The 12,472-nt window shown below is 34.4% G+C and overlaps 1 protein-coding gene across 3 annotated transcripts in view; it reads left to right on the top strand.

Moving 5' to 3' along the window:
• The window catches only part of SCAF8 (SR-related CTD associated factor 8), a 104,002-nt gene that overhangs the window by 44,596 nt on the left and 46,934 nt on the right, over window positions 1-12,472 (top strand). For all 3 annotated transcript variants that reach the window (XM_020986667.2, XM_020986666.2, XM_020986665.2), the window contains 3 exons: window positions 4,163-4,324; window positions 9,503-9,659; window positions 10,286-10,416. In XM_020986667.2, coding sequence (XP_020842326.1) covers window positions 4,163-4,324; window positions 9,503-9,659; window positions 10,286-10,416 — 450 coding nt within the window. The remainder of the gene's footprint in view (window positions 1-4,162; window positions 4,325-9,502; window positions 9,660-10,285; window positions 10,417-12,472) is intronic.

The raw sequence follows: 12,472 nt of genomic DNA, 5'->3' as shown, positions 1-12,472 counted from the left end.
ATTGTACTTTATCATTCTCAGAGTTTTTATGAAGAAAGCTTTGTAAATTGCAGTATGCTATAAAGTCTGAGTAACAGTGATTGGTTGGTTCTTGGGTAAGGAAGCAGTGTTCTGATTGGCTTCTTTTAAATCTGAGCTAAAATGCCACTTTCTACAGAAGTCTTTCCCAATCTCTCTTAATTCTAGTGCCTTCTCCTATTGATTATTTCCTATTTATCCTGTATATAGCTTGCTTGTACATATTTGTATGTTGTTTCCCACTTGGATTGCAAGCTCCTTGATGTCAGGACTGTTTTTTGCCCTTCTTTGTATAGCCAGAAATTAGCACGGTACCTGGCACTTCAGTAGGGGCTTAATAAAAATGCACTGACTGATTGACTCCTAGCCTTTACGGAAGGCCATCTTTCCACTTGAGAGTGAATATGAAAGAGAGATCTGACTGAAGTTGCATAAGAAAGAAGTTACTTGGGAAAGGGACAGTCATTTGGTCCATAAGAGAAAGGTTAGTATCGTAAAATTAAGTGCTGGATTAGGTGTCAAGAGAGAACTGAATTTTGACTTCTGCTACCTAAGAGCTGTGAGATTATGGGGGAATCACTTGTTCTTTTTGAGTCTCAATTTTATCTTTTTTATTTATTTTTTAGTTTTATTAATTTTGTATATATTACTGTATTATATTATATATATGTTATGTTATTTTATAAATGGAGATAATACCTTTTCTCTTACCCTCTTGAGGATTGTGAAAATTCAATAAAATACATGACAACACTTGCAAACCTTCTAGTACTGTATGCCTATTAGCTATTGCAAAAAGTGTTGAATTTGGAATCTGAGAGCCTCTGTTCAAAGCCCAGCTCTTTGTTTATTCCTTGTATGACCTTGGGCAAGTCATTTAGCCTTTCCTGGGTTGGAGCCCTCTTTTTTTTTTTAAAAGAAAGGCCAAGAAGATTGTTTTTATGGAAACTTATAGTTGATTGAATCCAATACAGTTTTAGAAAGATGCTTTCTGTGTTTCATAATGGAGGCTAGATATAATTGGCAGAAACCAGCAAATCTTGAGGGTGTAGACAATTTTTGTGACTTTTTCAGAGAACTAATTTCAGGACATTGTTTATTTCCTAGAAGTAATGATGCTTGTTAACTGCTATTCTGGCAGTGAACGAAGTTTTTCTGACTTTCATAAAATAAAAACCTTTGGAGATTTGAAAATTCTATTATCCAAGAGTTTTCAAAGGTGTTATACATGAATATCTCTTGCTAAAAGCAAACACATGTGTTTGGGCAAAGACATGTTTTCTGATGTGTTGTTTTTTATACATATTTTGAAAGAACATTTCTGAATTATAGACTCATTTAAGACTAGCAAAACTTTTTGTTGCTATAAAACTGTAGAACTCAGCCTGAAGAAGCAGTGATCTCACATATTACTTCATTCCTTTAATCCATGGATCAGATTTTTAATATGAAATGTTATTACAGAAGTAGGTTCGTGAAAAGCTGGTCCACTGTACTGCTGCTTACATTTTTTAGTATTGCTGTGATAGTAAAGCTGCAGTTTTATACGTTGATTATTTCTGGGATTGATTTGGGAACTTAGAGGAGGAAAAGATCACATAAAGTTTGGAAGGATAGAAGTGCAGAAAAACTTCTTGAAGGTGGATTTTGAGATGGTCTTTGACGAATAGATTAGGTAGTATTTTCAACAGATGGAGATTGAGAGAAAGCTAGAAAATATAATGAAAAATGGTTTTTATCTGAGAGGGAAGGGAACAACAAGTATTTGTTCCCTGTACAAATACCAATACATAGTGCCTGCTATGTACAGGCACTGTGCTAAGCTCTTTACAAATATTTTCTCATTTGATTCTCACAACCACCTTGGGAAGTAAGTGCTTTAGTTATGCCCATTTTACAGTTCAAGAAACTGAGACAGACAAGTTAAATGACTTGCCCAGTATCGCACAGCTGTGTGACACACAGTAAGGGTCTGAAGTTGAATTTGAACTCAGATCTTCCTGACTCCAGGCCCAGGACTCTATCTGCCTTCCTACTTGGGAAAGTATGTGGTGTGAATTAGACAAACTTGAAGTAGTCCAGTTTGGCTAAAATGTAGGATCTATAATGGATTGATATAGTATAAGCTGAAGCTAGAAAAATTGGTTGTACTTATTTGTGTCTTAGGTGCTATGTTGTCAGGTACAAAAGAAGCCTAAGTTGCTATTACCACTTAGAATGTTATGTGTTGATTATGAATTATATTTGTTTGTTGATTTGTTGATTATGAAGTATATTTATAAGTTATATTTAACTTAGAATGTTATGTGTTGATTATGAAGTAGACTAATTTGCCTATTTCTGTTAACTCCTAAGTTGATATAATTGAGCAGAGAAACTTTTTGTCTTGAGAATTGTCACACTTGAACATTTAAATTGGCAACGCTTGAAAATTTAAATTGGCAACAAAGAAGAGTTCTGAATATTTAGGCTTTTAGGCCCAGTAACTAGGCCTTGAGATTCCAGTTTCTCCTCTCTCTCTCTCTTCCTTTATTTTCCTGTGGTACAGGAGAGCACAGCTGTGCTTCTTTAGGTAGAGTTGCTTTTATGACCTTGTCCATACCAAGCCTGGAAGACCTGGTAGCAAACTGGAAAAGGAAATGGCAAGCCATTCCAATATTTTTGACAAGAAAACCCCAAATGGGGTTACAGAGTCAGACATGACTGAAACAACTGAACAGCAACAAAATACTCCATTGCATTCATGTACCAAATTTGTTTAGCCATTCCCAAATCGATGGACATCTACCTTAATTCCAATTCTTTGCTATCACAAAAGTACTACTAAAAATATTATGCTGTATGTATATGAGTACTTCTTACCAATGATCTTATTGGAGTATAAACCTAATAGAATTTCTAGGTCAAAGGGATGGTTATTTCAGTCACTTTTTAATTTCAAATTGCTTTCCAAAATGGTTATACTGATTCATAGCTGCACCAACGATGCATTACTGTGCCTCTGCTCTCTTACAACAATCCGTATTCCAGTCTTTTGGAAGATCAGCAGTTCTAGTGTCTTTCAGTTGCAAATTCCTTGAGTGGTTAAGTGACTTCTCAGAGATAAAGCCAGTATGTACCAGAAGCAGTACTTAACCTCAGGTTTTCCTGACTCCAACTGTGAGGCTACTTCTTTAGCTATGATTAGGTAACTGCTAGGTGGTACAGAGAATGGGGTTCTGGGCATGGAGTTGGGAAGACCTGAATTCATATATGGCCTCAGATACTTAACTAGCTATGTGACTCTGGTCAAGTCACTTAACTTCTCTTTTCCTCAATTTCTTCATATGTAAAATGAGAATAATAATAGCACTTACCTCCTAGAATAGCTGTGAGGATGAAATGAAATAATAATAATTGTAAAGAACTTAATACAATGCCTGGCATATAGTAAGCACTATATAAATGTTTATTGTTATTACTCCATGCTGTCGGTAATTATGGGGATTATAGAGTTTTATTATCAGGTTATGTAATTAAAGTAGATAATATATAAAGTATGTTATTTATCAGTCAGTCAGTTAATATTTATTAAGTGCCTACTCTATGCCAAGCACTGTGCCTTAAGGCACAATTCCTCTGTGATTATCTATCTACTTATTTATCTGTCTTATTTTTTTTCTCATACCAGTATAGAAACGTATGATCTTACTCATTTGAGAGTTTAGGTGAAACATGATACATATTGGTGATATTTTTCTCAGAGCTTCTCCCATTTATTTTCTTGATCCTCTTTCTTTATTGTATTCACTTCATTATGTTTCTTCATTGTATTGACTTCCTTCGTTATCATAGTCTTGGCATTAAAATTATACACAGAACTTATAATTGGGATTTAGGCTCTGTCAGAGTATGTACAGTGGTTGCCATTGATTCTTGTTGCTAAAACTATTAGAAGAATTCAAATATTTTCCTTACATTTTTAGACTTTGCTTTGCATTTTCAGCTATCACGCAGCTAAGATAAGGTTCAAATGCTTTTTCTGCAGTGTAGAAGAGCTACAAAGTAAGAACTTATACCCAAGTTGAAATTTTATTGTTTGTGTATGATTTGCAATGCTTTGTCATGATATTTACTTTTAAAATTTTGCCTTTCTTTCTTCTAGTGTAAACCAGAATATAAGGTACCTGGACTTTATGTTATTGATTCCATTGTACGACAATCTCGACATCAGTTTGGTCAAGAAAAGGATGTGTTTGCACCCAGATTTAGTAATAACATCATTAGCACTTTTCAGAATTTATATCGTTGCCCTGGTGATGACAAGGTACGCTACTATTGTTTTAGGGGATTTCTTATCATAAGGATTCTTAATTTGGGGATCTCTCTTCCCAGAGGTTAGTGGGTAAATTTCACAAGGTCCAGACACTTGGATGGGGGGAAATTATATCTTTATTTTGACTAACTTGTAACTGAAATTTAGCATTTCCTTCGATTGTGAATGTGGACATTCACAGTAGTATTCTGCTTCATGAGAGTATCGGAAAGGTCACTGACAGAAAATGTTAAGAACCCTTGAACGAGAGCTTTATCATGAAATATATGCATTAGAATAGTGATCATCTTTGGCCACAGCACATAATCATTTTATTATAAGGATTTGGTTTTTGAAATGTTTTGACATGATATTTATTTACCCATATTCAGACAACTCCCTATTTTCAGGTACATTCACTTAAGTTAAAATATCAATTAGGCACAGCCTTTTTAGAGTCTTGCCTCTTTTGAATTGTTTTATGTCTTAGAGTAAGATTGTAATGTTTTTCTTTAACAGTTTAGTTTTTTAGTATAGGCAACATGACGATGTATATTTTGCACTGGATTTGGAATTAAAAGACATGAGTTCAAAAATTTTACTTTTAACACTAAAAGTATTCTTATATTGACTGATACTAAATGATAACCTGTTCTTAACTGGTTAGGTTCTTTGAAGTATATACATAAGATAATCAATATATGGAAGAAAATAAATATTATATAATACTAAAGTTGAACTAAAATACAGTTAAATACTCTGTAAATGTTACATTTATATAGTGATTTCAGGTTTACAAAAGAGTTTGCTTATATTAACACTGTGAAATAGGTCATGCAAATAGTATTATCCCCATTTTACATATGAATATCAAAATCCTTTTAGGTATTTGGTAGTTGCTACAATATTCTGAGAAAGGCAGGGAGTACTTTGGTTAGAATGATATTTGTAAATAATTTTTGTTGCAGTGCAAAAAAATCTCCAAGATAAAAATTATTAGCATGAGACAGCAGTTGTGAATTTAGAGGGAGTAAATTTAGGGTAAGCAGCTAAAACCAGAGCCAAGCTGAGACAAGTCTTAAAGGATCCAGTGGGTATGAGAACTTCACTATAGTCAGTAAATCCAAAATAAGTACTATCCTGGTCAGTAGTATCAGGAACTGAAACAAGGAGATTAGTCTCAAGGGGTTAATACTGCAGAAAAATAGAGATCGGAATTTAGACAAGAAATCTGAATAAGCCATCAGTAAGAAAGTATTTAAGATGGAGGCACTGGAATTTCATAGTCTTAAGGCTTTTCTTTGTTTTCTGTGAAGGATGAACCAATTCTGGTGTGACCAGATCAGATTGATCTAGGTGCAGGAAAATAGTAATATCTGTCTAGGATGGAGTTATGGGGATGTCAGTAGGACAAAGCCAGGGCATTTCTTGACAGAGACTTAAGTCAGGGCTTAGACCACAGTTGTAGAAATGAGAATAAGGAAGAAGGTGTGACTCAGGAAATAATATGTGATGTAGCAAATTTGTACCAAGTACTTAGTCTATGGGAGGATTAAAAGGTTAGATAATGGTTATGCCAACACAGTATTATTATGTAATATGTGCATTTGTTTGTTTTTTGAGGGCTATGTGTGGTCTGATGAAGGAAAATCATTACTAAACATTAATAAGGAAGAATTAATAGACCTTGGGTAGATGGGACATGTAGGGACTATATATATATATATATATATAGAGAGAGAGAGAGAGAGAGAGAGAGAAGAGAGAGAGAGAGAGAGAGAGAGAGAAAGAGAAGTCAAAATGACCTGAGGCAATATTAAAAGAATAACAGTGATGGCGATAATTAGAAAGGCAGGGATAGTGGAAGGGGTGGTGATAATGGAAGGGGTAATAAGGGAACATGTATAGACATGTTTCATAATAGTTTTTTGTAAAGTGTCTAATTATATATGTTCATTAGAGAGTGAGATGGGAATAAAAAGTATTGACAGAGACATAAATCTAGGTATCTTTTACAGAGGAACTTCTGGTAAATCTGAGTATAAATGGAGAAAACACCCAGGTTAAACCTAAGGATTACCCTAATTTCAAAGCAGGGGAAAGAGGAAGTAGTCAGATGTTTTAAGAGAGAGAGAAGAGAACAATATTCCTTAAACTGAGACTAGATATGGGAACAAGAAGGGGAAAAAATGGTAAATTTTAAAATGGTAGAAAAGAATAAAAATAAAGATAGCATCATTGGATTTTGCTGAACCTGGCCCAGTGTGGAAGAGTTTGGTCATAAATCAGGGGAGGTATTGTATTAGAATCTTTTAAGAATTTTTTCTGGGGCAGCTAGGTGGCCCAGTGGATAGAGCACTGGACCTGAGTTCAAATCCAGCCTCAGACCAAACACTTGACACTTACTAGCTATGTGACCCTGGGCAAGTCACTTAACCCTAGTTGCTTTAAAAAAAAAAAAGGAATTTTTCCCCCAAGTTTTGATTGTTGATTAAAAAATATGTGAGTGCCATAATGTGTCACTCAAATACTTGAACAGAGTTATTATGTCCCCTTTAAGACTTTCCTTGTCAAGGCCAAACATTCTTAGCTCCCTCAAGTAATCCTCATATAACGTGATAGAAAGGTACTTTACCATCTCGGTTGCTTTTTTTCAGGACTCTCTAGATTAAAAACATGCTTCTAAAAAGATGGTGTCCCCAACTATGCACAGTGTTCCAGATGTGGTCTGACTAAGGCTTAGTGCAGCATAGCTATTCCTTTTGTAATGCTGAACGTTATGTCTCTTTCATTGCAGCCTTAAGATTGGATTTGTGGGGTGGGGGAGAGTGTTAGAGGGGTGCCATATCCCACCTTTGACTCATATTGCAGTCCTCTAAAACTTCTGGGTTTTTTTTTTTTTCCCGACCAAAGGTCATCTAGCCAAGGTTTCCCTGTTTTTGTACTTTTGTTTGGAATCTGAGTATAAAACTGACTATAAAACTTTACATTTCTCAGCATGAAATTTCATTTTAAGAGTATTAGCCCAATGTTCTAACCTTTTGAGACCTTTTGGATCCTGACACTGTCATGTAACATATTATCTCTACTATCCTTCTGTCATCTATACTATTCATAAGGATACCATCTGTGCTTTTTATCCATCGCTAGTAAAAATGATAAATGATACATGTTCATGTATACTCCCTTCCACTGGAGACTTGCTTTAAAGTTAACATAGTATCATTAATCACTAATCCTTGGATTTGGAACTCAACCAGTTTTAAGTCCATCCTAAACTGTTCTTTATCCTAATTTGTTTACAAGAATAGCATGAGACTTTGTCAAAATGCTTCGCTAAAAAGATCAGCTGTATCTATACCATTGGCTCTCTGTGACCACTTTCTTTTTGTATATGTTTATTAACCATCCCCTTAATAGTACATTCTAGAATTTGGTTAATCCATAGTTTATAAACTCTCTTCTCCTTTTGAAACTGACATAGTATTTGCCCTTCTCTTGTCATTTCCCTCTTTGAGCAGTGATACAATGGTCTACAGACACTTCTGCTACTTTTCAGTGTTTGACATACTTGATTTGGGCTTGGTGACTTGAACCCATAAGGGGCATGTAGATATTATATTATTATATCAACTCCATATTAGCCATTTTCACTGTCATTTGCAATCAGTTTTCTTTTGCATAGAAAACAAGAGCAAAATAAGAGTTCTGCTCTCTCTCTATTTGGTTCTCTTTGTCCTTTCTACCCCAAGCCATGAGGTGCCTTTAGTCATTCCTACTCTTGGTCTATTTTAAGATAGCAGAACTTTGGAAGTGATAATTCTACCGTACTCTGGTCTGATCACCATATTTGGAGTATTGTGTTCAGTTTTGCTTGCCATATTTTAGGAATCAATGAATAAACATTTATTAAACAAATGCTTTATACCAGATGCACAGTTTACAAATGCAAAGAACAAAATAATCCCTACTCTTGAGAGCTTATATTCTAACCGGAGAGATAATAGTTACATATATTATAAGAATACAAATAAAGAGAACAAATATAGATAAATGCAGAGTAATTTGAGAGGGAAGGTTCTGTCTATCTATGCAGTAAGTACTGAAAGGTTTTGTATAAAAGGTGGTGCTTGAGCTATGTCTTGAAGGAAGAGAAGGATTCTTTGAAGTGGAGGTGAGGAAGGAGAACATTCCAGATGTGATGAAAGGAAAGAAGGAAATTTGGAAGAGGTTTGGGTTGCTGAGAAAAGATAATGAGCCTTTGGAGGGGCATGCTATGTTTGAGATGCCTCTGGGACATCTAGTTTGAAACATTCAGTAGGCAGTTGATGTTGTCGGACTGAAGCCCAAGATACATACCAATGAAACCGATGAAAGCTAATGGTTGCCAACAGAGAGTATATGTAGAAAGGACATTAATAACTTCGAGAGTGAGCATGATGGTAAAGAGCTTCAGAAGGATCATGCCATATGAGGATTGTTCCAAGTAACTACAGATACTTGTCCTAGACAAGAGTAAAGTTGGAAGCAGGGTGTGCCTTACAGCTTTTTTCTAGTGTTTGAGGGGCTATCATGTAAAAGATAAGAATCATTCTTCTTAGCCCCAAAAAGCTGAAGTAGGACTGATGAGTGGAACTTACAGAATGGCACATTTACAGATAAATAACTCTTTTCAAAAGTAGAATGGGTTGCCTCGGGATATATAGTGAGTTCTTTTTCACTCACTGTATTAAAGATTGACTACTATACAGTGTGGTTGAACGCTATACAGACTCTTCCTTCAGGAACTGGTTGGACTAAATGACATTTGAGTGCCTTTCCAAATCTGAGATTCTGCTATGTGTTTAGCACTTTGGGGGAAAGCTTGATTATGACATGGTTACTGCCCATTGTCTTTTAGGTAAATTTGGGTAAGCACAAAGGCAGAGTTAACGTACCCTCCAAAGTTTCTTCTATACCAATAAAGTTAGGCACTGGGAGAATATGATTTAAGCCTTATAAAGTATTTAATACGTAAATGCAAAAGCTATTTTAAATAAAGACAGCACTTAAGTCCACCATATTTTTACATTGTTCAAGATAAATGTTGCCAAACTATTTTTCCGTAAGTAAAAGATTAGTAGATTAGCATGGTTGTGATGAAGTTTCTGAATTTAAATTATTGTATCTTACATTTTTTCTCTTTCCCAGAGTAAAATAGTCAGGGTTCTAAACTTATGGCAGAAGAATAATGTGTTTAAGAGTGAAATTATTCAGCCTCTTCTTGATATGGCAGCAGGAATTCCACCACCAGTTGTCACACCCATTTTGCCAAGTACGGCAGCATCTATGAGCAACAACACACCAGGTATTTTGTGAAATTATTCATCTATTATGGATTTTAAAATAATCTTTTACTTATACTCCTGTTTTCAGGTGTTTATTCATTGGTAAAATAATAGTTGTCTGCTGGAGACTTCATCTCAGTAATATATAATTGGGAGGAAAATTATATTTTTAAGAAATGATACTTTAAAAAGTAAAACATGGGAAAAATGGATATCTTTTTATAGTCTAAATGAGAAAGTACTTGTAATTTACTAAATTTTGGAGAACACCTTTTCATAAATGAAAATTAAATAAATGAAATAATAATATTTAAAGGTTCATCTTATATGTCTCTAGGTTTTCCTTAATATATGTGTATTAAATGTATTTTTAAATTATAGTTTGTAAATTGAAAATTGCGAAGCAAGTGCTGTTTTAAACAAATAACAGGTACTCTTAGGAGCCCTGAGAAAGATACACTAGTGAAGTAAAGTATGTTAATAAAGTAATTGTGCCAGATTCATCTGTTTTATAAGTCTAGATATTTACATGTTATTTTTTAATTATGTGGCCTTCTTGTAATTTAAAGTATGGATATAGTAAAAACCTGTTAAGTATATATTTTTAGGATGGATTCCTCTTCATATGTAACTTTTTTTTTTCAAGGAACTCCTGTAACACCTGTTACTCCAGCTAATGTGGTACAAGGTTTGCCTGACCCTTGGGTATCTCAGATAGCAAATACAGATACACTAGCTGCTGTGGCACAGATTCTGCAAAGTCCTCAAGGCCAACAGGTTAGTATTTTTTAGCTTGATGTACAAAAATGAACAGAAAGGATATTTAATGATATTAAATGTTTTAGAGGGTCTCATTGTTTATGTATATAATAAAAATCATTTTCATTACTATTACCGTAGAGTTGAAGAACATAGAAAATAATAAAGAACAATTATGAGAGGTTTTTAAAAGCTATATTTCTTTCAAGAACTTATTAGCATGTAAATATACCCCCATTTAGTCATTTATATTTTGTTGTGTACATGAGCTCCTCTATGTAAGTATTGCTGCTGTCAGTGTGTGACTAATATAGTCGTCCTGTAAATTCTCCACAAGGGATCCACTCAGCATGCTAGAGATACTCTTTGTAGATCTCTTCACATTGAAGCATGCAGACTGGCAGTTGCTATACCATTCCTTATTTTTTCCCAGGATCTGCTTGCCGTCTTTTCTAATGATCTACTAGGCTTTCCCTCTAGTTATTTCTCTCTGTTTAACGTGATGATATTGCTATAGCCTTTCATTATCCTTCTTTGTAGCATTTTAGAAATAAGTTTGTATTCTATACCGGTGTCACTCTGATTGTCATATCTTTCCATATGGCAAAGATAAGTTATTTTGTGGTTTACACAGTGTCTGTGCTATTTTTTGTTGTTGTCATTGTTGTTTCTTTTTGTGATTGATTTGTCTTGGTTAGATTTATCCAGAAAATTGTGATAGTTTTTGTCAATGTTTATTCCTTTATCCATTTTCCATTTATTTTTTGGTGACAGTATCTCTTTTAAATAGGTCTGCCTGGAGTTGTTTCAATTGCATACCACATCTTTTATTCCAATTTGGTGGTAATTTTTATTTTTGTTATGATAAGTCAATTGTTTGACTGAATTAGATTTGAGTCACATTGGTAATTAGGCATTTCCTATCTGTTAAGATATCAGTCAATTTTTTTGTTGTCAGTTTTACATATTTCTGAATATGAGAGTTGTATACACACATGTTTTCTTGTTTTTACTAAACCATCCCTGTGCAGAAAGCACCTGCGATGTTGTTTTTTCCACTGGAGAACTAAAGAGTTCAGTAACAGAACTAAAACTAGAATTCTGTTCTCATTCTCAGTCCAACCAATTCTCCACTCCCCCTCCAAACCCTTCCCTGATACTCTGCCTCTCTCTGAAATACAAGGTTAGTATGCAAAAATAAATTTCATCCCATCCTCAGTATGACTTTATAGGTTTTTCGAATAGTGGCATATTTATTAATGTTGTTTTACTTTGTTTATGAACTACTATGATAGCTCCCCTTAAGTTCATGGTGTAGGCTTCAGTGATAAATGGATCTTATTTTAATAGTGACTTCAGTAATAGTCCCTTGCACAGTGTATAAAAATGTATCTTTTTCATTGTCTTTACTGCCACTCTGTTCCATGTTCCATCACGACGTACTGTATAATTGCAATATTAATCTTCCCCCAAATACTAGGTTTCTACGTGTTCTTTAGCTTCTCTAAAAATTTCAAGGGCTCCCCACTGATTCCATATTGTCTGACATAGAGGTCTTTTATAATCTGACCTCTGACTCTTTCTCCTTCAGCCTTATTTCCACAAAAAACCCCGTCATTTCACATTCTGCCTCATTATTTTCTGCAACATCCTAATCTTTCAGGATAACCTTTAATGTGTGATCTCTCACTGTATTAAAGTGTGCAGTCCCTAAGAGCAAGGATTTTCTTTCTTTTGTTGATATTCCCGGTGCTTTGCAGATAGTAAGCATTTGACAAATGCCTTTTCATACATTTATTCATTTTACAGATCTTACCAACATTCACAGCTACATTGATGTTCATGGACGAGAGATTGTATTATGTCTTTGTATCCTTAGCAACTAGTACAATTTCCTATATACATCCTATCAAATCAGTGTTCATTGATAATGATTAAAAGACTAAAGATTGCACTTTCATTATACAGCATTTAGTCATATTAGATAAACTAAAATGATTTTAACTTTTGCTTTGAATAAGCAGTGATTTACTGTTGAAAAGCAAATTTTCATTAAAGGGGTATTAATTTCTAT

This window comes from Phascolarctos cinereus, unplaced genomic scaffold, assembly GCF_003287225.1.
Source record: "Phascolarctos cinereus isolate Bilbo 61053 unplaced genomic scaffold, phaCin_HiC Scaffold_5;HRSCAF=322, whole genome shotgun sequence".
Classification (NCBI taxonomy): Eukaryota; Metazoa; Chordata; class Mammalia; order Diprotodontia; family Phascolarctidae; genus Phascolarctos; species Phascolarctos cinereus.
This window is presented reverse-complemented; position numbering and strand designations above follow the sequence as displayed.